Consider the following 26,616-nt stretch of genomic DNA (forward strand, 5'->3'; position numbering starts at 1 on the left):
ACTTCCACCCCAGACCTCCATCCAGACCCCAGAACCTCCATGAGCACAGCTGGCAAAGGCAGGCATCACGGCTGAGCGCGGGGGCTCGTCCCTGTAATGCTAGCTGCTCGGGAGGCTGAGATCTGAGGATCACAGACTGACACCCTTACTGGAAGACAATCAGCAAGACTTTTTTTGGGGCCAGTCCTGGGGCTTGAACTCGGGGCCTGGGCGCGGTCCCCAGCTTCTTTTGCTCTACTTCCAGCTTTTTCTGCGTACGTGGTACCGAGGAACCAAACCCAGAGTTACACACATGCTAGGCAAGCACTCTACCACATTCCTAGCCACAATCCTAGCTGATTAGTGAGACTCCAATTAAGCAGCAAAAAGGCAAGTGGTGTGTGGCTCAAATGGTAGTGCTACCCTTGAGCAAAACAGCTCAAGGACAGTGTGCACAGGCCCTGAGCTCAGGCCCCAGGACGGGCGCTCACAGCGCAGCACGAGCGGGAAGGGTGTGCCCTGGGAGGGGCCTCTGCACCTTGCATGATGTCGTCATGCCAGCAGTAGGTGAACTGGCCATCCTCACCGCACACGTCCAGACCGCCCAGGTACACCTTGTCTGGCTGGCAGTCCTTGAGCTCGATGAGCCTGCCCAGGCCCGTCAGGAACTCGGTGTAGCGGTATGAGCCATGCTCGTTGGACAGGATGGCCAGCTCGCTGCTGCTCTGTGGAGGCAAGCGGCGGCGGTGCTGACGCAGCCGCTGCAGGCTCGGCGGCGTCTCCGCCAGAGGTGTGGCTGCGCGGCTCCCGGGGCGCCGCGTCGCCCTCACCTTCCGCCCTAGCCGGCCAGCTCCCGCTTTAAGCACACCCGGCACCCCAACACTGCTCGGCAGCCTTGTGTTTCTTCCTCCCGTGGGCCACGACCCCCAACCTCCACTGAGGCTGCACCGCAGCGAGACGCCTTCGGCACGCCACTCGGCTTCACTTGGACGGCAGCGTGCCCTCGCTGGCCCTGCTGCCCACGACCCCACTCCCGCCCTCCCTGGGCCTGCCCACGCAGGGCTGTTAGGGCCTGTCGCACCGGGACTTGAGCTCAGAGCCACGTGCTATTATTAGCTTTTTCCGTTACGGCCACATCTCCGGTCCCCCCCCCCCAGTCCAACTTTCTGGCTGGCTACCCGGATATAAGTCTTGGCTTTTCTAACAAGCTGGCCTCAAACTGCGATCCTCAGGTTGAGATCCCAGCCCGGTCCCTCGAGGAGCTAGAATCGCAGACGTGAGCTACCAGCTCCAGACCTACACCGCTGCCTGGCCTTGCCTGACCCGCAGGCCCACACCCCAGCCTACCACGGTTGTGCACCCGCTGCTGCGGGGGACCAGGGGCTGAGCTGTGGGAGGGAGGGGGCCCCGCCGGCCGTCCCGGGGGTCCCGGCCCATCCCGGCCCTGGAAGCCACAGCCTCACCTGGCCCTCCCCCACGTACAGGACGGCGATCTTGTGAGTGTCGTATGAGGGGATCTGGTCCAGGAGCTGCACTGATCGCTCGAAGGACTGCGGAAACATGGGGCGTGAGCAGGGGCGGGGCCACGCGGGGGGAGGGCCACGCCGCAGGGGGAGACAGCTACCTCGTTGGGCAGCAGAATGGGCTTGTTGGACTCGTCACCAAAAAAGGGCGAGTGGTACAGCTGCAGGAACACGAAGCTGCGGAGAGAAGCGGGGTGAGGACAGGAACGGGGTCCCAGGCCCCCACACGGAGGGCAGGAGCCGCAGCCACAGCTGAGAGCCCGGGCCCTGTTCCCCGGCCTGCTGTGCCCCAGCGGGCCTGAGTGCCTGCCCAGGAGACAGCCCACCTGGGGTTGATGCCCGGCACTTTCTCGGTCCCGGACGCCGCAGCTCTGCTCTTGAAGGCGTCCCTCTCGACCCGCTGGCCCCGGCGCGAAGGGGCTGAGTCGGAGATGGTGTAGCCACGGGGCCGCAGGCCGCTGGGTGACCGGGGGGAGCTGGAGGGCAGCGGGCCCTGGGGCGGGGCGGGGCCCTGGATCTCCTCCCCAGGGGCTGACCAGGCCGCCCCTTCCCCCTCCAAAGTCCCGGACTGGGAGCGGGCCTTGGCCTCGGGGCTCAGGCGGCCGGTGTCGGCCTTGTCCCCAGGGTGGGCAAGGCTGTCCTGCAGGGTCTGCAACTCGGGGGAAGAGCTGGACTTGCTCAGGGGCTGCGTGGGCTGGAAGGACAGGTCCACCAGGGGGCGGCCGCCCTCCGGAGACACGGCCCTCTCGATGGGGATGCCGCCGGCGGCCAGCACCTCGGCGGGGCAGGCCTTCTCCTCCTGGCTGGAGGCTGAGGACGACTGCGGGACGGACAGCGCCTGGTGAGCAGGCGCTCAGCCTGTGGCCTGCTGCCCTGGTCCCGCCGCCGGGGCCCGAGCCGCCGACCCGAGGCGGGGTCGGGGGAGGAGGAGGGAGGCTCGCCCCCATCCGCGGGCAGCGTGGAGGCCGCGCACACCGCGCTCCTGCCCAGGACCCCACACACTCACCCTGCTGTAGGGGGCGGGGCGCCGGCTGAGCCTGTGCACACCCAGGGCGGCCTCAAAGTCCTCCAGCTCGGGGGGCTCTCCGGGTGCATGGGCCTGGCCCGGCCCTCCCTCCTCCAGAACCACGGCGGAGTCTGCGGGACACAGGAGGCCGAGGGTGTGAGCGGCCCGTGCCCTGCAGGCCTCAGGGCTCAGCTCCTCCCTGCCCGGCCGCAGCAGCTCCACCGTGGCGGCCCAGCAGGGGGCCGGGCAGGGCCTGACCAGCCCTGGGTGGGGATCCCAGGCCCCAGGGACCAGTGGGTGCCCCAGGGGAACTGGGTGGCGTCCACCAGCGCCCCTCGGCACCTCGGGCAGGGCAGGCAGCAGAGCACAAGGAAGAGCCCGGGAGGCCCCGGCTCGGGAGGCGCTGACCGCGGCCAGTTTCCAGGATTTTGAATGGAGGAAGCTAGGGATGAACGCCGCGTCTGCAGACTCATGCCTGCAGCCCAGCAAGCTGGGGAGAGGGGGCTAAGGTCCCAAGCCAGGGGCGGGCGGGCGGATAAGCAGCAGTGGCCCTGCACGTGGCCTTGGACTGCCCCCCCCCCCCCCCCCGCCACCCTGGCCTCTGAACCCACGCGAGACCCGCCAGAGTCAGGGCAGCTGGCAGGGCCGGGCGTACAATGCAAAGCAGCTGTGGCGATGCCCGCGGGTGCCCAAGGCCAGCAACCAGCAGAGGCCAGGGCAGGTCAGCCAGGCAGAGCCCCCTGGCGGCCCGAGGCCGCACGCGGCTCAGGGCAGAGCCCAGCCGCACAGGCCGCAGTGCAGGGACTCCCACTGGTAAAGCAAAGGTGTCTGCAGATGTCCTCGAGTCAGTCAGAACCCTGCTCCCCGAGGACGATGAGGCTCAGGACGGGGCCATGGAGGGATGACCGGATGAGGGCGATGAGGGCGGCGTCTGGGGCAGAGCGCTCTGCGGCACACGCGAGTACCTGCCCAGGACACGCTCCTGTGCAGCTGTCCCTGGCAGCTGGACTGGTACAAGGAGGAGAGAGAGGCCACTGCAAGGCAACCACGCCAGCGGCCACGTCAACAGCAGACGCGCAGGCCGCGCAGAGGGCGGCACGGCCCGAGCCTGCAGAGGAGAGAGGCAGGGCCAGCGGCCAGGCCGGCGCCCGGGCTCTCCTGGCGGCAGCGCTGGCCCGCTCCCCGCGCGCGGCGTCCACGGTCTCCGGGGCCATCCGCAGCCACAGGGGCGGCCGGGCGCCCGGCCTAGACGGACAGTGCTCGGCCGGCAGGCGGGGGCGGTGGGCGGCAGCCGGGGGCATGCACCCCACCTGCGCACCTCTGCGGCAGCACCGCGCCCGCAGCCCTCAAGGGCCAGCGACAGCAAGCAGGGGCCAGTCTCGCGGAAGGGGTGGAGACTCGCCCCGCAGTGGGCCCAGGACGCGGGAACCCCCCCAAGACCTCTGCCGACGTGGGGGCCCCGGCGGAGCGTACCCCGCTGCCCCGCCCCGTCCGGCTCACCTGTGTTGGAACGTGGGAGCGGAGGGGGCCTGGCCGTGCCGGCGGCCGGCACCGAGAGGGACTTGTACAGGGCTGTGTCCCGGTGCTCCTTGAAGCGCTCGGCGGCCATGAGCGCGTTGGACAGCTCCTGCAGAGGCATGTTGTTGATGTCCGAGGAGAAGGGGCTGAGCGGGTTCTCCAGGCTCATCAGCCAGCTCGTGTTCCCTGAGGACAGTGGGCGGGACCCTCAGGCCTCTGCTGCCCGGGAGTCCCCAGGTGCTGCCCGAGGCGGGCGAGCATCCGGGCTCCCCGGGCCGGCCTTGGGATCTGGTCCCCAGAACTATTGCCTCCCCCCCTCCCCCCACCAGGTCAGCACGTGTACCAAGGGCAGGCCACGCCTCAGCCAAGTCTCCCAAGAGCCTCGCAACGCAGCCCCGGGCCCTGCCCGCACAACCCCGTCCCCAATCCCAGGCCCTGCCTGCTCAACCCAGCCCACAGTCCCCAGTCCCCAGCCCTGGGGCTGCCCGCACAACCCAGTCCTGAGTCCCCAGTCCCCAGTCCCAAGCCCTGCCTGCACAACCCAGTCCCCAGTACCCAATTCTGGGCCCTGCCCACACAACCCAGTCCCCAGTACCCAATCCTAGGCTCACACAACTCCATACCCAGTCCCAAGCCCTGAGCCCTGCCTGCACAACCCAGCCCCCAAGTACTCAGGTCTTTCTGGTAAGCCCTTCCTATTGACTGAAATGCCCCTGACGTCCCTGCCCGCTCCAAATCCTGCCCTCATTCACAGAACCTGAGCGACTGTATGTGGGAAGGCTCCGGCCGGAAATGTTTAGTGTCTGTGCCGATCCTGGGGCCTGAACTCAGAGCCCGAGCACTGTTCCTGAACATCTTTGTTCAAGCCTAGACCACGTAAACCACAGGTCCACCTCCCACTTTTCTGGTGATTAATTAGAAGTCCCAGAAACTTTGCTACCCAGCTGGCTTTGCACTGGGACTTCAGGTCTCAGTCTCCTGAACAGTCAGGATTACAGGCGTGAGCCTCCAATGCCCAGAAAAACTTGTTTTTTGGATGGTTGGTTGGGACAGGCCTAGAGGTTGAACTGGGGCGTCTGCTTGCTGAGTGGACAAAGACCATCCCCTCGGTCTTGAGAATCACTGCGGAAGGCCCTGAGACGCAAGCCCCGGGTCAGTCTGGTGATGCTCTCAGCAGGCGAAGGAGACCCGGACTCAGGCCTGAGGCACCGTGTGAGTGGGCAGGGAAGCGTTTGTCCTGGGTCCACGCCCCGGCCCCAAGACCCAGGACCCTGGGGGCCCACGCCCCGGCCCCAAGACCCAGGACCCTGGGGGCCCACGCCCCGGCCCCAAGACCCAGGACCCTGGGGGCCCACGCCCCGGCCCCAAGACCCAGGACCCTGGGGGCCCACGCCCCGGCCCCAAGACCCAGGACCATGCAGGCAGCCACCCCACGTGCCGTGCCCCGCAGGGCGTCCTGCGCCACCCGACACCGCCTCGCTTCTCCCCACCCGGTCCCCCCGAGACCGGTGCTGGCCTGTGGGGACACCGCCGTGGGCCTGGTACCTGTGGGCCTCCGCACCAAGATCTCCGCCCAGCCCTGGGTCAGCAGGGGCACGTAGGCGGCCAGGTTTGTCTTCTCCGGAGCCGGGGCCTGGGCGCCCGCAGCACTCTTCTCGGCCTTGGCTGCCGGGGCGCTCTGCTGTGCCCCCGGAGATGGGGGGCCGCCAGCGACCTGTGAAGCCGCTGTGTCCAGGGCACCCACGCGAAGGCCGTGGCCCCCTGAGGGAGAGGGGCGCGGCGGCTGGTGAGGACGACTGGCCGGCCAAGAGGCGTCGGGCCCAAGCCCTCGTCACCCACGGTAGAGGGCCCCGGGCTTTCTCGGGGGCCCGCAAACACCCAGCACACCAGCAGCCCTGGGCCCGCCCATCGCTTCCTGCCCCACCGGAGCCAACGCCGCGGTGAGGCTCAGCAGGTAGCGGCCAGGCCTAATGCCAGAGCCAGCGGCACGTTCCCGGGCACCGAGAAGGCGGAAGCTCACCTGACATGGACCGGACCCGGGCCCGGGCCCCATGGGCCACCTGCTGTCCCGTCTGCGACTCCAGCTTGGCAGGCGCCTCCTTCGTCTGCCTCACATGTGCACCGGGCTGGGAGCTGAGGAGGGAAGCGGCCGTGCATGTGGTCCACCAGGGTGGGAGTCGTGAGACCGGCAGGACACACGGGGCGGGGCGGGGCAGGGCAGGCACCTCGGCTCCGGGCCGCTCTGCAGCTCCCCCGAGTCCAGGCCCAGCAGGGACCGGGTTCCCGTCCCTACACTCGTCGTCACGGTGACCAGCTTGTTCCCAACCAGCCAGGTTTTGGTCCTGCCGCCCGCCAGGAGGAACTCACCCACAGGAGACCTGAAAGCACAAAGCCCCAGTCTCCGCCTGCCATGGAGCCCAGGGCGGGCGCAGAGACAAGGCCCGTGTGGCTGTGTGCCACCCCACGGCTCCAGGCGCGGCTCCACAGGGAACGTGGAGATGCAGCGCCCACCTTTTGGGGACCGCGGTGAAGTTGGAGAAGACGTAGCGGGCCATCATGTCCAGACAGGTCTCCGTGAGCTCCAGGTGCAGGCTCTTGAGGCTGTCATCAGCCTGGGCCACGGAGTTCTCGTCTGCAGACCCCAGGCTGGCGCTGGTCAGGGACGTCTGTATTCTGCTGGAGGGAGAGCCCACGCCGGGGTCAGGGCTCCTGGCAGGACCATGCCAAGCCACCTACCACCAGGGGCCAAAGCTCAACGCATGCATGACTGAGAGGGCCTCGCTCGGAAAAAACCCCAGCAGGCCTGGGCCCGGCGGCCAGCTGAGCCGCGTCTGGCCAATCGCGTGGACCGTGTTATCCCGGAGAGGAGGGGGTGGCCCTTCTGTCGGGAGCAGAGATGGCAGAGACGAGACAGGACATCCCTCTGCCCAAGCACACAGGAGCGAGTTAGGCCACGGCCGCGGCAGACAGCTTAGTCCATGCAGAGACTCGAGGCCACTGGGACAGAGCAAGATTGCATTCTGCCCACACGGCCGCCTGCTGTCCAGGACACGGGGCCGGGCTGTGCGCGCAGCCCACGGCACTGTAGCGACCAGGAAGGCTTTGTCCAGGCTTAATCTGGTACCAGTGTTGCACTCTTTAGCCCTACTCTGCTCATGATAAAGAATGTGACAGAAAGAGAGCCGAGAAGCCTCACTGAGCAGCCGGCCGCTCCCAGCCCCTCGCCAGACCCCACACCAGAGAGCCACAGAGCCAGAGAGCCGGGGCAGGGATGGGGAGGAGCGGGGAGAGGGCAGCGTCTCGTTGGCTAGAGCCTGCAGGGGCAGCTCACGGGACAGACCAAGCACACACCGACTCAGCTGGGAGAATCACGAAGGGAAGGGGGGCTGTGCCCCTCCCACGCCAGCCCCACCCCAAAGCCAGAGATCACTGCGGCCACGAGGAAGCACACATCCCTTCTGAAAGGAAGCCCAAGGGACAAAGTCCTCATCACAGGAAGTGAGGATCAAGCCTGGGGAGGATGCCCATCCAGCCACCCGAGGCTGCAGGGTACAGAGCCCCTCCTCCCCCAGCCCAGCTTTCCCAGAGCGGCAGGTCTGCGCAGGGCCCCAGGCCGGCCTCTGACTAGGTTGTGTGGCCAGCAGTGCTCCTAGGGGCTTAGGACAGAATGCAACCTTTCCCCCCTCGCCACCAGGCTCCCCTGGGTTGGGGTCTTCTCCAGCCCCGGCCAGGAAGGGCACCAACATGAGGTCATGCAAGCAGCCCCATGCACCACCGCCCGGTGCTCGTGGGCCAGGCTCCGGGTCTGTGCCCCCCACCCCCACAGCCCCGCTACCTGCGGACCACATGTTCAGACACACTGATGCTGCGGCACCGGAAGGCCTCGGCTGCACAGCTCTCCTTGAATTCTTTCACGGGTGGAGAGTTATTCAGGCCTTGTTTGGGGGCTCTGGCTATCCTCAAACTACCGGGCGAGGAAGGAAGCCCCAAAGCCCCAGAGAGCCCAGCTCCCGGGAAGGGGAGGGGTGAGGAGGAAAGGTCCCAGGCCACAGGGTCAAGATGGAGAGGTCCCGCGGGTGAGATGAACAAAAGAACCATGCCAAAGGACAGTTAGCAGGGAAGAGAGACAGAAAACAAAAACGCATAAAAATACATCTTATAAATGCAACTGAGAAAAAAAGTAAGGCTTTACGTGTGATACCAAAACAAAGGACATTAGTGCAAATTAAAACGTGTGTGTGGATCACCGGCACGGCAGATTCCAGGCTGGGCCGCCCAGCAGTCCCCACCCACCCACGCAGAGGCCTCTGACCTCACCGGGCCTGGACGCAGAAGGCGCCACGGACTCCGGGCCGGCCCCGGGCCCAGTGTGTGAAAGGAAGCCAGCCCTCCGTGTGACAGCAGAGCGATGGCCAGCGATGGGCCAGCTCCGCCCCGCCCCGCCCCGCCCCGGCGGCATGAGCTGAGGCTGCCCTGGAAAGTGCCGTGTCCACCTGGGGAGAGCCGACAGCCTGGCAGCAGGGGGCGGGTGCGGAGCTGGCCAACGAGTGCACACAACAACACAGGCCTAGCACAGCCGGCTTCAGACTGGGCACAAGCAGCTGTGGTGGTGAAGGAGAGCATGTGCCCCACGAGCAGCTCTGAAGGGAGAGGCGTGGCTCTGGCTGAGAGCTGGGCTAACCGTGCGTCACGAGACTGCAGACGGGGTAGCCATGGGTCCCCTGCCCAGGCAGAGTTAGATGCCCCGACGTGCCTCTGGGCTCCTTTGGTGCGTGCGTAAGGCCTAAACCCTGATGCCCACAGCTGGCACCCAACCCCCCCTGGCAGACCCATACCTGCGGCTCAGGCTGCACAGTGCACAGGCCACGGCGGTTGGCGCGGCCTTGGGAGGCCCTGACCCGCCTCGCAGGGCCCTGGGCATCGTAGGCAGCCCACAACAGGGCGACACGCCTTTGGCCCAGACTGACCTGCAGGCAGCCGGCCGGCACCAAGCGCACAGCCCGGGCCCCCTCCCCACGGGACCAGGCATGACCCCGAAAGGCGAACCTTTTGGGCCTCTCATTGAGGCTGGTGCTCCGAGCTCTGAAGCTGTCCTTTTCAGGCGTGTCATCAAAAGACAGGAGGACGTTGGAGCGCAGGCCCTGGAGCAGGGAGGACGGCCGTGAGGGACTGTGGGGGCTGGGATAAGCTGCAGCCCAGTACAAGGCGGCAGCTCCCACGTGTGCCCACCTTAGGCTAGGCCCCGTGGGAACTTGGGTACTTTTAACGCAGCTCCAAGCGGCAGCCCTCTCCTCTCGCCTGCTTGTCCCTACACTAGCCACAGAGAAGCAGGTCCTGGCCCCGAGACACACAGGCGGCCCCGGCTAACCTTACTGATGTTTGTTTTTTTGGGTCCGGTTGTGGGGCTTGAACTCTAGGCCTGGGCGCTGTCCCTCAGCTCTTCAGCTCAAGGCTAGTGCTCTACCACTTGAGCCACAGCGCCACTTCTGGCTTTTCTCTTTTTGCTTATGTGGTGCTGAGGAATCGAACCCAGGGCCTCATGCATGCAAGGCAAGCGCTCTACCACTGAGCCACCTTCCCAGCCCCTAACCTTAGTGATGTAGGGAACAAAATCCTTCCGGAAGGGCAGGCGGCACCTGATGAACCACATGGCTATGACGTGATGTGCCAGGCACACAATGTACTGGTTGAACCTGAGACAAGGAGAAACCGCAAGGACTGGGTTCCCTCCTAGCACACGTCAGCGCTCCCGACAGGCGCACAAGGCAGAGCTGCCAGGGCCTTGGGTGAGTCTCAGTGGCAGTGGCAGGCATGGCTTTCAGGGTAGAGGCCTGGGCGGGGCCGCAGCTGGGAGGGAGGGGCCTGGGCGGGGCCGCAGCTGGGAGGGCGGGGCCTGGGCAGGGTCGCAGCTGGGAGGGAGGGGCCTAGGCGGGGCCGCAGCTGGGAGGGAGGGGCCTGGGCGGGGCCGCAGCTGGGAGGGAGGGGCCTGGGCAGGGCCGCAGCTGGGAGGGAGGGGCCTGGGCAGGGTCGCAGCTGGGAGGGCGGGGCCTGGACAGCCATACTCACTTGGAGGGGTTGGTGTAAGGCAGCGAGATGGCAAACACGCTTGCATACTGCTCTGCAGCGAAGTTTCTATACAGGTGAGGAAGCCTGGCCAGAGCTGTGAGCAAGGACAGCTGTGAGGGCGGCCGGTGGGGTGGGCCTGTCCCCAGGGTCCTGCACCTCAGTTCTAAAAGCCAAAGCTGCTGTGGTCGAAGACTTGGAAGGTCACAGCCTCCACCCCAACGGTTCCCCGGCTCATACGTGTATAATCTATGAACCGTAAGCAGCTTTTACTTTTTAAATTTTGTTGATACTGAAGACTGAATGCAGGGTCTCCTGCTTGCAAAGCAGGTGCTCTGCCACGCGAACCATGCCTACAGCGTCTTTTGCCCTGTGTATGTGTGTAGCAGTGTTTAGGCAGCTAGCAGTACAGGCAGCACAGGCTCCAGGACCAGGTTCCCCAGCGAGTCCAGCCTGTGCACACCCAGGAGGGTAGAAAAACAATCAGCACACCAAGCTGAGAATCAGGTGCACCCCGCGGCACAGTGCACCCCCAGGGGAGCCACACACTCACTGGACAGGAACTCCAGGAGTGGGATGGCCATGCTGGCCGTGGCGGAGATGTGCGTCAGCTTCACCACCAGGACTGGCAGCGCCTTGATGATGATGTCGGGCATCTCCACACTGCAGATGGCCAGGGCCACCACGCACTGGCTGGCACAGCGGTAGATGAGACCTTGCTCCAGGCAGTAGACCATCTCCCGCTGCAGGGAGCAAAACACGTCAGACCGCCTGTGTGTGTGGGGGGGCCCTGCCCTTCCCGCAGGCCTCATACCTCGCAGACCCACTCCGAAGTGCTCTGAGGGGGAGGGGGGGAGGACTTAGGATGGTTCCTAAATGCTTACATGACCCTGAGTGGTGGGTAGCTCTAGATCAGGTGTCAGGTGCTTCCGTTTCAATAACAGCCCTGGGCTTCCCAGCTCTGAGTTCACAGACCCCCTGGTTCTGGGCGAGCCTCGTAAGGAGAGGAACCACTGACAGGTCGAGACCACTGTCCCAACCCCACCCTGGGCAGTGTCCTCAGTATTGAAAACAGGAATGAAGGGGGGACCAAGATGGCGACGGGGCAGTAGGGAAACGCCACAGCGCTCTCCAACCAAAAAGAGAGTTCGAGTTCCAACGCTTAATCTCCCCAAGAGACCGACAACAACAAAAAGACGAACACTCAGAGAAAAACCAGAGGCGGAGAATAACAAAAAAGAAAGAGGAAAAGAATTTCAAAACAGAGAAAAGCGAAGACCCCTCCCCCAACCTTTACTGGCCGCGCGGCAGCGCGCCAAGCCGCCGGCCAGCCGGCCCGGCGGGGGCTGTGGGAGCCCCAGAGAAACAGCAGAGACACAGGGGGCCACTTTCAGAACATCAGCTTCGACAGAGGCAGAGACAGAAAAGAATCACACAGAGCCACCACCGCCCAACCCAGCCCGGATTGCAACAACAACTGACGACCTACACCACACAGAAACAACCAGCTCCAGGGTGAGTACCCCACAGGGGAAGTGTATCCCTCAAGGGAGACCAGAGCTGGAGGGAATCCCCAGACCCTGACCTAGACTCCCTACCCCAGCACCCGGACCACAGGACCCACTAAAACTGGGAACTGTTTTGAGAGCTCCACCAGCCCGTGGAGCACACTCAGCTGGCCAGGCTAGAGCAAGAGCACCCCTGGAAGGGAGCTTAAATGCCCAAGCCAGGAACAGCGCCCCTGGGTCAAGACTACCAACAGTAGAAGAAATTTGAACTGTGTCCCCCAGGCTGTATAACCTAGGGGGTATACACATCAGCACAGGCCTAACAAGCGCGCTCCAGGCTGGGGCCGGAACCAAGCCCGGGGATCCGGCGCCTGAACAACACAACCAACTCCTCCCAATTGAAGTAAAAAGCTGAGCATACGCCTCAACAGAGGGGAGAAAACCAGGAAACAACACTCCCCCGGGAAGCACGCCTGTGACAACAAAAGACCTGGAGGCCCAGGACAAGAGAAGCCCAAACCCCACCAAAACTCCACCCATATACCCTAGACTGGGAATTGGGCAACACAGGCTGCCAGCACCTGATAGTAAGCAGGAGCTCAGACTGTTAAGGCGGCTCAGCAATAGAGTGATAGTCTTGGATGTATGAGGCCCTGCATCTGATTCCTCAGCATCACAAAAGCAAAAAGGGTCAGAAGTGGTGCTGTGGCTCAAACGGTAGGGTGCCAGCCTTGAGCTGAAAAAGCTGAGGGACAGCACCCAAACCTAGAGTTCAAGCCCACAACCAGCCCAAAACAAATAAACAAAAACACATCAGGAGCCCATAGCAGACTCCAGCATTTGGGAGAGTGCATCCAGAGCATCTGATCTTCACAAGAGCACCCGTAGGAGCAAACACAAGCAGTCTAGGCTGCTCAACCCTTCCAAAGGCAGGAACTGTCAGCAATCTACAGCAGAGAGCTGAGAATCCTAAGTAAGTCAGAATAGCAGCTGGAAATAGGCTCCCAACAGAACCCAGATCAGGCACAGACTCTCTCTACCAATACAGAATCAGCAACCAAGCAAAGACAGACACACCAAAACAAAATTGAAGAGCAGTCTCCTGAACCTCCATGCGAAAATCACAGAGAAAAATCACAAGGTTTACTACCACCCAGGACAGCAAGCTCACCCCAAAAGCCAGCAGCCACACAGGGGAGAGCCCCAGTGGGAGCAAAGCAGGAATGGAAGACAAAGGCTACTTCCAAGGGTTGCTGGAGGCAATGACTCAAGAAATAAAGCGAGAAATTTATCAGAAATTGAAAGAGCACAAGGATGAACTATCCAAAGAGATACAGGGTATCAAACAAGAGATGCATGCAAAAATAGAAGCTGCACAAACCTCAATAAGAAGTGAGATAAACGCCAAATTAGAGGTAATGCATACCTCATTGAGAGGTGAGATCAGTACTCTGAGAACCAACATTGAATCCATAAAGGGATCCATTTCCTCCATGCAAACCACAATAGAAGCCACTGTCAACAGAGTGAATGAAATGGAAGGTCAAGTGTCAGATACAGAAGACAGAATACACCAACTGGACCAAAAAGTGACAGATATGGAAAAATTACTCAAATTAAACCAAAGGGATATTCAAGAGCAAGCAGATAATGCTAAAAAATTTAACCTTCGCATAATTGGAGTGGACGAAGGTGAGGAATTCCAGAGCAAGGGAATGCAACACCTATTTAACAAGATAATCAATGAAAATTTTCCCCACCTCAAAAACGACCATCTTAACTACATCACAAAAGCTTATCGAACACCCAACAAGCAAGACCCCAGGAGAAACACTTCTAGACACATTATAGTAAAAATGATAGATCTGAATAATAAGGAAACAATCCTGCATGCAGCAAAAATGAAGAAGGAGCTATACTACAATGGGAAAAAAATAAGAATTACTGCAGATCTCTCCACACAAACAATGAATGCAAGAAAAGCCTGGGAAAGCACCATACGAGCCCTGAGAGCCAATAACTGCCAACCCAGACTGATCTACCCGGCAAAGCTAGCATTCACATTTGATGGAGAACTGAAAACTTTTAATAGCAAAGAAAAACTAAATGAATTCATAAACATTAAGCCAGCATTACAAAGAATTCTAAGAGGGGGGACACAACCTGAAGAAAGCAGCCAGGAACTGGGGCCTGCCCCAAACAGGCATTACTCAAAGTCTAACTGAGCAAGCACAGGAGGAAAGGAAAAAAGAAAAACTTAGGAAAACGGAATGGCAGGGACAACAATGCATCTCTCTATACTTTCTCTTAATATAAATGGGCTGAATTCGCCAATTAAAAGAAAACGAACTGAGGACTGGATAAGAAAACAAGACCCATCCATCTGTTGCCTTCAGGAGACCCACCTCTCAGCCAAACATACAAACAAACTCAGAGTGAAGGGGTGGAAAAGGATCTACCAATCAAACGCCCCCAGTAAGAAAGCAGGTGTAGCTATCCTGATATCTGACAAAATAAACTTTTCATTAAAATCAGTACAGAAAGACAAGGACGGACACTACATATTAATAAAGGGAACAATCCAAGAGGAGGATATAACCATCATCAACTTATATGCCCCAAATATTGGTGCACCTAGATATGTCAAACAAATGCTCTCAAACTTACAGAATAAAATAGATCCCAATACGATAATACTAGGAGACTTTAACACACCACTCTCACCAAAGGACAGGTCTACCAACCAGAGGATTGGCAAAGAAGCTACCGAATTAAGAGAGGCCATACTGCAAGCGGAATTAACTGACATCTACCGAGTATTTCACCCTAAAACAACACAGTACACATTCTTCTCAGCAGCTCATGGAACTTTCTCCAAAATAGACCATATCATAGTTCATGCAAGGAACTTAAGCAAATACAAAGGGATCGACATAATCCCCTGTATCCTATCTGACCACAGTGGAATCAAGCTAGCTCTCAATAACAAAGCATACCGCAGAAATTTCTCCAATACATGGAAATTGAACAGCACACTCCTTAACAATGCCTGGATAACAGAAGAGATCAGAGAAGAAATAAAGCATTTCCTACAACTCAATGAAAATGAAAACACCTCACAAAGAAACTTGTGGGACACAGCAAAAGCAGTCCTGAGGGGCAAATTTATTGCCCTCAGTGCCCACATCAAGAGAATGGAGACAGACCAAGTAAATAATCTCATGTTGCAATTAAAACAGCTAGAAAAACAGGAAAAAATGGAACCTAAAGCTACTAGAAGAAGCCAGATAACCAAATTAAAAGCAGAGATTAACCAATTAGAAAATCAGAAAACCATAACCAAAATAAACCAAACAAAAAACTGGTTCTTTGAAAAAATAAACAAAATTGATGGCCCATTGGCTAGATTAATTAAAAAAAGAAGAGAGGAAACCCATATTAATAGGATTAGGGATGCCACGGGAAACATCACCACACGTACCCAAGATATCCAAACAATTCTAACAGACTACTTTCAAAAGCTATACTCTCTAAAGGAAGAAAATCGGGCAGAAATGGATGCATTTTTAGAGAAATACAAGTTGCCCAAACTGAGCAAAGAAGAAGTTAACCAATTAAATAAGCCAATATCCTATAATGAGATACAGGAAGCTATCAAAAGTCTTCCAACAAAAAAAAGCCCAGGACCAGATGGATTCACAGCAGAATTCTATAAGACCTTTAAACAAGAACTAATACCCATACTCCTCAAGCTCTTCAGAGAAACAGAGAAGGAAGGAGCTATCCCAAACTCATTCTACGAAGCCAATATCACACTCATCCCCAAACCAGGCAAAGACCCAACCAAAAAGGAGAATTACAGGCCAATCTCCTTGATGAACACAGATGCAAAGATCCTTAACAAGATTCTAGCTAACAGAATCCAGAAACACATAAAAAAAATAATTCACTATGACCAGGTAGGCTTCATCCCAGAGACACAGGGATGGTTTAACATACGTAAGTCAATAAATGTAATCCAACATATCAACAGAGCCAAGGTCAAGAATCACATGATTATCGCTACAGATGCAGAAAAGGCCTTTGACAAAATTCAACATTCATTCATGCTAAAAGCTCTGGAGAAAATAGGAATAGAAGGAACATTTCTAAAAACAATAAAAGCCATTTATGACAGACCAATAGCCAATATTATACTTAATGGGGAAAAGCTACAACCAATTCTCCTAAAATCAGGAACAAGGCAAGGATGCCCACTGTCTCCACTCCTCTTCAATATAGTCCTAGAACCCTTAGCCAGGGCAATAAGGCAAGAAAAAGACATTAAAGGGATCCTCATAGGAAAAGAAGAAGTTAAACTATCCCTTTTTGCAGACGACATGATACTATACCTCCACGATCCCAAAAACTCCATCCCCAAACTCTTAGAAATCATAAATCACTTCGGCAAAATAGCAGGATACAAAATAAACCCACAAAAATCAGTTGCCTTCCTATACACTGATAATGTACAGGAAGAGAGGGAAATAAAGGGAGCAACCCCATTCACAATAACCTCCCGAAAAATAAAATATTTAGGAATTAACCTAACCAAAGATGTAAAAGAACTATTTAATGAGAACTATAAAAAGTTAAAGAAAGAAATTGCAGAAGACACTAGGAAATGGAAAGACCTCCCATGCTCCTGGATAGGCCGACTTAATATAGTAAAGATGGTAATACTTCCAAAACTAATATACAAATTCAACGCAATTCCTATTAAAATCCCAATGACGTACATCACTGAAATACAGAAAACAGTCCAAAAATTCATATGGAACAACAAAAGACCTAGAATAGCCAAAACAATTCTAGGGGATAAAGACAATATGGGAGGGCTATCCATGCCGAACTTCAAACTCTACTACAGAGCTATAATAACAAAGACAGCATGGTACTGGCACAAAAACAGACCCGAAGACCAATGGAACAGAATAGAAGATCCAGAAATAAATCCACAGGCCTACAGCCAGCTGATATTCGACAAAGGAGCCAAAGACATACAATGGAAGAAACACAGCCTCTTCAACCGTTGGTGCTGGGAAAACTGGGCAGCCACATGCAGAAAACTAAAAGTGGACCCCAGCCTATCACCATGCACCAACATCAACTCAAAATGGATTAAAGACCTTAACATTAAACCTGAATCTCTGAAACTACTGCAGGACAGAGTAGGAGAGACACTTGAACTAATAGGCACAGGAAGGAACTTCCTGAACAGAGTCCCAGGGTCACAACAAATTGGAGAGAGACTCGACAAATGGGACTACCTTAAAATAAAAAGCTTCTGCACAGATAAAGCTATCGCAACCAAGCTAGAAAGACAACCAACTAATTGGGAAAAAATATTTACCAGCAATATATCAGACAAGGGGTTAACATCCTGTATATACAGGGAACTCAAGAAACTAATCCCTCCCAAACCCAACACACCAATTACTAAATGGGCAAGGGAACTAAAGAGGGACTTCTCAAATGAAGAAATAAAAATGGCAAAGAAACACATGAGGAAATGTTCATCATCCCTGGTGGTGAAGGAAATGCAAATAAAGACAACCCTGAGATACCACCTTACCCCAGTCAGAATGTCCCACATCCACAAATCAGCCAACGACAAATGCTGGAGGGGATGTGGAGAACGAGGAACGCTATTACACTGCTGGTGGGAATGTACACTCATACAACCACTTTGGAAAGCAGTCTGGAGGGTCCTTAGAAAGCTAAAGATTGACCTCCCTTACGACCCAGTCATACCACTTCTAGGCATCTACCCTGAACAACAGGAACCAATATACAAGGACACGTGCACCTCCATGTTTATTGCAGCACTGTTCGCAATAGCTAGGATATGGAAACAACCTAGATGCCCCACCACAGATGAATGGATCCAAAAATTGTGGTATCTATACACAATGGAATATTATGCAGCCATTAGAAATGACAAAATAATGGCATTTGCAGGGAAATGGATGGAGCTAGAAGGAATCATGTTGAGCGAGGTAAGCCAAGAACGAAGAGACAAACAGTACATGGTCTCCCTGATAAGTGGATGATGAATCCAAAATGTTAGGTGATATGACAAAACTAACAGGACTTAAGAAACAAAGAACTCCCACTCATCTGGTTGAACCACTACTAAATATCCCCATGCTGCTGATCACATATATGGTATATAACATATGAGCACCGTTATATATTACAGACTGTGATAGACAATTTGCTCCAGGAAAGTTAGAATGAACTTGTGACTTTAAATGAGCATCATTATTCCACAATACTGTGAATTTCCGGAAATTAAGTAATCACTTAATCACGATCAAAAAAAAAAAAAAAAAAAAAGAACCTTGGGGAAGGGAGGGAGGGAGGGGATGGTAGGGGGAAAACAATGGAGGGGGTAACAATGTTCAAGAGGAAGTGGAAGTGTACTCATTACCTCACTCATGTAGCTGTAACCCTCTGTATAGTATCTCTACAATAAAAAAAATTAAAAAAAAAAAAAAAAAACAGGAATGAAATGGCAGCTCAGGCCACAGACCAGGGCCTCAATAGTTCTGGGAATAGTTCTCTAGTCCTGACTCAGAAACGCTCTGGGCTTGGCCAGCGCACACAGCCAGCGGGGTGGGCTTCTACTGCAGCCAGGCATCAGCACGTGATGGTGCTACTGTGTAGAGCCCGGGCCCAGGAGAGGAAGCCAAGCCCCTTGAGGCAGGACATCAGGAGCACCAAACCTCGCTGAGACCCCCACCTCCTCACTGCTGCAAGCTGAGAATGTGAGTGACCTGGTGGGGGGATGGAGATGGGGACCCCCGCCCCAGCCCACTCCTCCCAACCGTCCTGGCTGCGCGTGTCAGTGCGCACACCTGCAATCCCAGAAGTGAGGCTCAGATCTGGGAACTGCCGTTCAGAGCCAGCCTAGATAAACCCATGAAACTGTTACCTCCAACTAGCCAGCAAAAAGCTGGAGGTGGAGCTGTGGCTCAAATAGTAGCACCAGACAAATAAGAACACCAGGTCCTGAATTCAAGTCCCAGTACTAACACCAAAAGAATTTAAAGAAAAAAAAAAACCAAAAGCAAAAAAACCCGGCGTGGCTACCTGCCCTACAGCCCTAACAGGCACAGGCTGGGAGTGAGGAGTACTCCTAGAGGAGGGGAGGATGGCTCCCGAAAGAACCGGACGTGAGAGGATTCGCACCTGCAGCCCCAGCGGCCGTCAGGAGCCCCAGGGCGACAGCCAGCTCAGCCTCTGGCTCTAGCCGGCCGCGGGTGAAGCTGGCACACCCTCTGGCCTAAGAGCCAGCACAAGAGAAGTCCTCACAACTCCCACATCCCACCTGTTTGGTTTTGTCCAGGTAGTTGTGGTAAGAGATTAATGCTGTAAGCACCGGTACCACGGCCAAGTGCAGGTCGGTTCTGGAGAAGCCTTCTGGAGTGCCTCGGAGCCGCTCAAGTGTCTTTGGACCTGAAAGCTAATGACCAAGGGACCCCGTGAGGCCCCGGCTGGCGGCCGGCGTGCTGGGGAGGGACAGGGTAGAGGCAAGAGCCAGGAAGAGCCGGTTCCAGCTCTGCAGAAGGTGAGAGAGCCCGCCTCCCTCGATACCCACAGCAAGGGGCAGGGGTGTGGGTGCGGATCACGGGGCCCTAGCCAGGAAAAGGGGAACCGGTGCTGGGTAAGCTGGGGGCACGCGGGCGTGGGCCCGAGCATCCACGCCTGTCCATGCTCCCGACAGGAGCCCCGACCTGCCCTGACAGAGACGGTCTCCGCACTCCTGCCTGGGGTTCTCTGGCTTCTGAAGCAGAGCCTGGACTGCGGCCCTGACCCCCACCCCCCCACCGGCCTCCTTGATAGGCAGCCTGGCCAGGGCCGGACGGGGGGGGGGGGGGGTGGCAGACAGGGGGAGAGGGGGGGGACGGGACTACCATGGCACAGAGGGCGGAAGACAGCTGGTCGACACTGCAGCGGGAGGTGAAAATAAGGACTTTGTAGCGCAGAGATTCGGGCAGCTTGCTCAGGACCAGCTTCAAGACCTTCCAGTCGGTCTCCTGGAGGGAGAGGGCAGTCAGGCACGAGGCAGGGCAACAGCGGCACAGCTCCGGGACGTGATGAACTGTGGCCTGTCACCACAAGCCACTGTGTGAACGAAGCCTGGCCAGCGGCCAGCACCCCAGCAGCCGGCTGAGAGCAGCTCAGGACACCCACATGCCCGGTCCTGTCCTCTCCTCAAAGGCTGGGTTGTGGCCCAGCCACAGCCTACGGAGGGGGAAGGGAAGGAGGGCTGATGGCAAGGGGGGTGAGCCTGACACAGCCTGAGCACCCGCAGAACATCTGCAACAATGAAGACGACAAAACACAGGAGGAGGAGGAAAGCTATAACCACAGCTGATGAGGAAGAGCAGCAAGACAACCATCACAGCCACAGAGCCATTACAGCCCAGGACACGGTGCAGGGAGCACCTCACTATAGCCCAGGACACGGTGCAGTGTGCTCTTCACTACAGCCCAGGACACAGTGCAGTGTGCTCTTCACTACAGCCCAGGACACAGTGAAGTGTGCTCTTCACTGCAGCCCAGGACATGGTGCAGGGAGCACCTCACTACAGCCCAGGATACAGTGCAGTGTGCTCTTCACTACAGCCCAGGACACAGTACAGTGTGCTCTTCACTGCAGCCCAGGACACGGTGCAGGGAGCACCTCACTACAGCCCAGGACACGGTGCAGTGTGCTCTTCACTGCAGCCCAGGACACAGTGCAGTGTGCTCTTCACTACAGCCCAGGACATGGTGCAGGGAGCACCTCACTACAGCCCAGGACATGGTGCAGGGAGCACCTCACTACAGCCCAGGACACAGTGCAGTGTGCTCTTCACTACAGCCCAGGACATGGTGCAGGGAGCACCTCACTACAGCCCAGGACACAGTGCAGGGAGCACTTCACTACAGCCCAGGACACGGTGCAGGGAGCACCTCACTGCAGCCCAGGACACAGTGCAGGAGCACCTCACTGCAGCCCAGGACACAGTGCAGGGAGCACTTCACTACAGCCCAGGACACGGTGCAGGGAGCACCTCACTGCAGCCCAGGACATGGTGCAGGGAGCACCTCACTACAGCCCAGGACATGGTGCAGGGAGCACCTCACTACAGCCCAGGACACAGTGCAGTGTGCTCTTCACTACAGCCCAGGACATGGTGCAGGGAGCACCTCACTACAGCCCAGGACATGGTGCAGGGAGCACCTCACTACAGCCCAGGACATGGTGCAGGGAGCACCTCACTACATCCCAGGACACAGTTCAGGGAGCACCTCACTACAGCCCAGGACATGGTGCAGGGAGCACTTCACTACAGCCCAGGACACGGTGCAGGGAGCATTTCAGCCCTGCACTCTGGGAAATCTGCCAGCCTTGCAGCGCGGATGCCTGGCACAGTTCAGGATCCGGTTCCCCTCCCGCTACCCTCCCCGCAGCTGCTCACCTGCCCTCACCAGCCGTGGCCCCTGACTCGGCCAGTATGTCCACATCAGCATGGGACATACAAGCTCTGCTCACTCCACCTTCCAGCTGGCCTGGGAGGCGGCCCTCAGAAAAGAACTGCATCCCTTTGGTGCCGAGTCCGTGTGCGCCCTCCCTGGGAGGCGTGTGCTGATGGACAGCAACCGTTATTACACATGCGAGTCCTGCTGCAAACTGTGGAAGCACACTAAGTCCCCCGGTGACTACTCTGAGGGGAAGAACTAGGTTGGTCTTAAGACTCTGTCCTTGGGGCAGCACCATCTGACCTCACGGAGAAGACCCGACTCACCTGCTTCAGACACTGAAGCAGGACACGGAAAAGCAGGGAGTAGGGCAGGTGGCCGAGTCTCACGGCAGGGCCCACAGGCACGGGGCTGGGAGGCCCAGTGGGAGGAGAAAGGGGGCTGCTGGCCTTCTTCTCTGCGCCGCGCTCAGGCTCCCTGTGGAACCCAAATGGGACAGGCGTTAGACATTCCCTCCGGTGCCGGCCTGTCACCGGGAGCCCCTCAGGGACAGTGCTGTAAACGCGCCACCCTGATGTGGGTGGCGGCACGCAGGCTCGCCGTGGTGAGGCTGGCCCCGCCCCGCGGCTCCTACGTACACGCAGTCGCAGAGGCAGTAGGGGCTGAACCTCACGACCCCGTCCTTGGTAGGCAGGCCCAGGCGGTGCAGCGAGTCGGCCCGCAGCAGCAGCAGGAAGTCGAAGGCCTGCAGAGGAGCGGACGGTGCTATCTAATCAGGCAGCGGCCAGCCATGGCCGATGGCAAACTCCTCGTGGCTCGGATGGGCGCGTCCCAGGGACACGGAGGCCGGTGTCCCGCACAGGGCCCAGACCTCCCCACAGCCGCTGACCTCCCCACGGCTCAGCCTCGTCACCTCCCCTGGGAGCGAACTGTGCTGGGCACCCCAACCAACAGGTCCAACCAAGGCAGGCACTCCAACTGGGTCAGGGTTTCTTCCCAGGGAGCTCCAGACAGCCCGGCATTACTTCCCATCCTGCCTGGCCCAGTCCAGACTTCCCAGCCATCCTCAACCCAGCCCTGCTCCGCTCACCAAGCCCTGCCCTACCAGCCTTCCCAGGCCGGCCCAGCCCTCTGCTGCAGCTCACTGGCTGATAATTCGGCACCAAGAACATCAGGGCCACACACCCGTCTGTGGGTCAGTGTGACTCAGGGTGACAAGCCACAGTGGGTGCCAAGAAAGAAGAGCCTGCAGAGGACCCCTCCCTGGACCACATAACCTCTCTGGCCTGTGGACAGCAGGCTAGAGCCTGGCCGGGCCCCCAGGGACATGACCGTGTGGCAGAGCACACGGTACCTGCAGGCGGATGCTGCCGGCGATGGGCAGCGAGTAGCTGTACTTGTAGTGCAGATGAATATGGTTGACCAGGGTCTCGTACACACGCGTGGCATGGCTGGCAGGCAGGGTGTACAGCTTCGTCTGTGGAGAGAGGGTAGCAATCCTTCTGAGGGCAACGCGCCGAGGAGGGGGCGATGCTGTGAGGAGGAGAGGAAGCAGGAGCGCCTCTCTACAAAGTCATGCAGAAGCAATCTGTCGTACCGTCATTCATTCGTATCCCCTAGCCAAGCACCCTAAAGGGACACTTTTTCAAGACCTTGTCTTTTTTTTCATATTCTCCAATATTCTCATGCTTTTTAAAAAATACGTACCTTATTGTTATTATAGAGATGCTGTACAGAGGGATTACAATTACATGAGTCAGGTAATGAGTACATTTCCCTTTTTTTTTTTTGTGGGTCATGGGGCTTGAACTCTGGGCCTGGGCGCTGTCCCTCAGCTCTTCAGCTCAAGGCGAGCGATCTACCACTTGAGCTACAGCGCCACTTCCGGTTTTCTGGTGGTTTATTGGAGATAGGAGTCTCACAGTCTCTCCTGCCCGGGCTGGCTTTGAACGGAGATCCTCAGATCTCAGCCTCCTGAGTAGCTAGGATTACAGGCGTGAGCCACCAGAGCCCGGCAGTACATTTCCTTTTATATAGTGTTTTCTGTCCCTCACTCTCTCCCCGCCCTCCCTCCTGTCTCCAGCCATGAGTTCCATGAGTTGTATAATTCACTTTCATCAGTGTCCAGCTTATTTAAAAGAAAAAAAAAGGGGCTGGGAAGGTGGCTTAGTGGTAGAGCGCTTGGCTTGCATGCATGAGGCCCTGGGTTCAATTCCTCAGCACCACATAAGCAAAAAGAAAAAAGCCGGAAGTGGCGCTGTGGCTCAAGTGGTAGAGCGCTAGCCTTGAGCTGAAGAGCTGAGGGACAGCGCCCAGGCCTAGAGTTCAAGCCCCACAACCGGACCCAAAAAAAGTAGCTCATGCCTTAATCCTGCCTACTCCAGAGGCTAAAGATCTGAGGATTCCTAGCCAGGAGCTGGTAGCTCACGCCTATAATCCTAGCTATTCAGGAAGCTGAGATCTGAGAATCGCAGTTCAAAGCCAGCCTGGGCAGGAAAGGCTGTGAGACTCTTATTTCTAATTAACCACCAGAAAACCAGAAGTGGCACTGTGGCTCAAATGATAGAGCACTCTCGCCTTGAGCTGAAGAGCTGAGGGACAGCGCCCAGGCCCAGAGTTCAAGCCCCATTACTGACAAAAAAAAAAAAAAAAAAAAAAAAAAAACACAAAAAACTAAGGATTCCAATTCAAAGTCAGCCCAAGCAGGAAAGTTGTGAGACTCTTGTCTCTAATCAACAAAAGGCTGGCAGCTGTGGCTGAAATGGTAGAGCACCAGCCTTGAGCAAAAAGAAGCTAAGGGACAGCACCCAGGACCTGAGTTCAAGCCCCAGTACTGGCACAAAAAGTAGTTTTAAAAAGCCAGGCCTGTGGCTACACCTATAATCTTAGCTATTTAGGAGGCTAGTATCTGAAGATCACCATTCAAAGTCAGCCCAGGAGGAAAGCTGATGAGACTCTTCTCTCCAATTAACCAGCAGAAAACCAAAAGTGGAGCTGTGGCTCGAGTGGTACAGCATCAGCCTTGACGAAAAGAACTGACAACACACAGGCCTTGCCTCAGTACCAGCACGCAATGGTCATTACAAAAAATGAACTATGGGCTGGCAATGTGGTCTACTGGTAGAGTGCTTGCCTAGCATGCATGAAGACCTGGGTTCAATTCCTCAGTACCACATACACAGAAAAAGCCGGAAGTGGCACCGTGGCTCAAGTGGTAGAGTGTTAGCCTTGAGCAAAAGGGCAGGTATAGTGCCCAAGCCACGTTCAAAGCCCAGGACTTGCCAAAAAAAAGCTTTAGGGAAGCCTGGGCTTTTCCCTCCTCCCTCAGCTGTAGAGACAGAGCAAGGGGCGGGCGAGGCTAGGGTGAGGAGGACGGCACGTGATTTGTCAGGACACAGCAGGCCGCCTGGAGCACAGACCACAGCGACTTCCCACAATGCCCTGACCTCACCCTGCTGCCGGTCAGGACCGCTGGGGAGAGCCCCCGTTTCCCTGGACAGCGGCCAGTCTGAGCAGACAAGAGCTGACGCTAGCGTCTGCGGGCAGGGGCCGCCAGCGGAGCCCTTACCTGAAGAATAACCAGGAGCCCCAGCACTGCGGTCTTCACGTCCTCCAGGGAGGCCGAATAGGCGGCCACATCCCTTTCCTCTACCTCAGGGGGAAGCGAGAGCGAGCGGGCCATCACCTTGAAAGAGATCAGCCTGTAAGTCCTGGCTCGTGGCTCCCTGCAGCTCTAACACTTCCTTACCAGTACCTTCCCTCTCACTTCTCAGGAGAAAAAATACACTTCACAGAGAGACCATTTAGAAATCACACGAGCTGTAGCCCTGGCCCCGCATCTTAGCTCTGTGTGGTCTTCAGGTGCATAGCTCAGCTTTCAGGGAGCCCTGAGACCCACTTCCAAAGGCCTGTGACGGACGCTGTCCAAGCAGCAGGCAGCCTGACCCTGTCTCCCGTCACCAGCCCTCCCCGCTGGGGGGAAGACCGCCGTCCGTCAGCTTGCTGAGCACTACTAGAGAGGGCATCTCTGCCCACAGGACACTGTGGCCTCCAACCCTGTGGCTCTTACTTTCTCAATGATGTCCAACAGACTGTTGAAGTGGTGGGAATGACAGCCTTCCGCCAGGTCCACCAGCAGCTGTGTGGCAAGTTTTCGGACTTGGTGGTCTTTGTCATCAGGGACGTGGGAGAGCTGTGGGATGACTACCGAGCTGATGAGCTCCTCCTGCACCGGGCACAGCAGAGGGGGTGGCAAGGGGTGAACAGAGGCGCAAAGCCAGCTGAAAGCCTGTCACAGGAGGAGTGCTAGCAGGACCGGAAGTCCGGGCAGACCCCAGATTCTGCCGGAGCACGTGCAGAGGCCCGGCAGCAGCACAGCCCGGAACCCCTGTAGCCCTGAGGCCAAGCCTAGACACAAACCTCATAGAACTGTCTGTTGATGAGCAGCACGAAGGACAGCACGTCCAGCACCTTGATGCGCACAGCACTGCGGGACTCGTTCCTGCGGAGAAGCAAGCCTGCTGGGGTGGGCCAGGAGCACCTGTACCCCCGGGCCCACACACACAAGGCCCATGTCTGGGTGGAGGCAAGCGGGCCTAACCCTGCGCTTTCTCCCCTGGGCCCAGACTCGCTGACACCCAAACAGAAGCTCGGCAGAGACAGAAAACTCTGCCTTGCGAGAGGCCATCTTTCTAGACCCTTACTCCAGAACGGCCTTCCTTCAGCTACAATTCTTTTTCCTTTTTCTCCTCCAGAATCAGGAAGGACAGACTGGGCACCAGTGGCCCACATCTGTAATTGTAGCTATTTAAGAAGGCTGAGACTGAGGATCACAGTTCAAAGCCAGACTGGGCAGGAAAGTCTACAAAACCCTTACTCCAATTAACCACCAAAAAAAAAAAGAAAAAAGAACAAAAACAAAGCCAAAAGTTGAAATGTAGCTCTACCGGTAGAGCACTAGCCTTGAGCAAAAAAGCTCAGACAGTGCCCAGGCTCTGAGTTCAAGCCCTACGAACATGAACACGAACACACACACACACCAGGCTCTGATTCAAGCCCTAGGAACACGAACACACACACACACACGCACACGCACACCCAGCTCTGCCTCACTGGAGTGTGACACACACACACACACGCACACGCACACCCAGCTCTGCCTCACTGGAGTGTGACACATGTGCGCACACACACGCACACGCACACGCGCACCCAGCTCTGCCTCACTGGAGTGTGACACACACACGCGCACACACATGTGCGCGCACACACACGCACACACGTGCACACACACACGTGCACACACACACACGCACACGCGCCCCCAGCTCTGCCTCACTGGAGTGTGACACACACGTGCACACACACGCACACGCACACGCACACGCGCCCCCAGCTCCGCCTCACTGGAGTGTGACACACACACGCACACGCGCCCCCAGCTCCGCCTCCCTGGAGTGTGACACACGTGCGCACACACGCACACGCGCACGCGCCCCCAGCTCCG

General features: G+C 57.3%; 1 protein-coding gene across 9 annotated transcripts in view; it reads right to left on the reverse strand.

Moving 5' to 3' along the window:
- LOC138814649 (tuberin-like) overlaps nt 1-26,616 on the reverse strand; it is a 41,521-nt gene that overhangs the window by 1,570 nt on the left and 13,335 nt on the right. For 2 of the 9 annotated variants that reach the window (XM_070003760.1, XM_070003768.1), the window contains 24 exons: nt 25,530-25,611; nt 25,180-25,335; nt 24,679-24,795; nt 22,465-22,587; nt 21,749-21,855; nt 21,437-21,587; nt 19,556-19,678; nt 18,970-19,104; nt 10,643-10,832; nt 10,093-10,186; nt 9,617-9,719; nt 9,073-9,167; nt 7,862-7,990; nt 6,538-6,702; nt 6,252-6,404; nt 6,047-6,159; nt 5,572-5,787; nt 4,009-4,212; nt 3,474-3,542; nt 2,509-2,639; nt 1,829-2,322; nt 1,604-1,679; nt 1,443-1,529; nt 518-704 (listed from right to left, as the gene is read on the reverse strand). In XM_070003760.1, coding sequence (XP_069859861.1) covers nt 518-704; nt 1,443-1,529; nt 1,604-1,679; nt 1,829-2,322; nt 2,509-2,639; nt 3,474-3,542; nt 4,009-4,212; nt 5,572-5,787; nt 6,047-6,159; nt 6,252-6,404; nt 6,538-6,702; nt 7,862-7,990; nt 9,073-9,167; nt 9,617-9,719; nt 10,093-10,186; nt 10,643-10,832; nt 18,970-19,104; nt 19,556-19,678; nt 21,437-21,587; nt 21,749-21,855; nt 22,465-22,587; nt 24,679-24,795; nt 25,180-25,335; nt 25,530-25,611 — 3,500 coding nt within the window. The remainder of the gene's footprint in view (nt 1-517; nt 705-1,442; nt 1,530-1,603; nt 1,680-1,828; nt 2,323-2,508; nt 2,640-3,473; nt 3,543-4,008; nt 4,213-5,571; nt 5,788-6,046; nt 6,160-6,251; nt 6,405-6,537; nt 6,703-7,861; nt 7,991-9,072; nt 9,168-9,616; nt 9,720-10,092; nt 10,187-10,642; nt 10,833-18,969; nt 19,105-19,555; nt 19,679-21,436; nt 21,588-21,748; nt 21,856-22,464; nt 22,588-24,678; nt 24,796-25,179; nt 25,336-25,529; nt 25,612-26,616) is intronic. The other 7 variants (XM_070003761.1, XM_070003765.1, XM_070003764.1 and 4 more) reach the window with 7 other exon arrangements.

Source organism: Dipodomys merriami, unplaced genomic scaffold, assembly GCF_024711535.1.
Source record: "Dipodomys merriami isolate MVZ:Mamm:240054 unplaced genomic scaffold, mDipMer1.0.p SCAF_60, whole genome shotgun sequence".
Taxonomy (NCBI): domain Eukaryota; kingdom Metazoa; phylum Chordata; class Mammalia; order Rodentia; family Heteromyidae; genus Dipodomys; species Dipodomys merriami.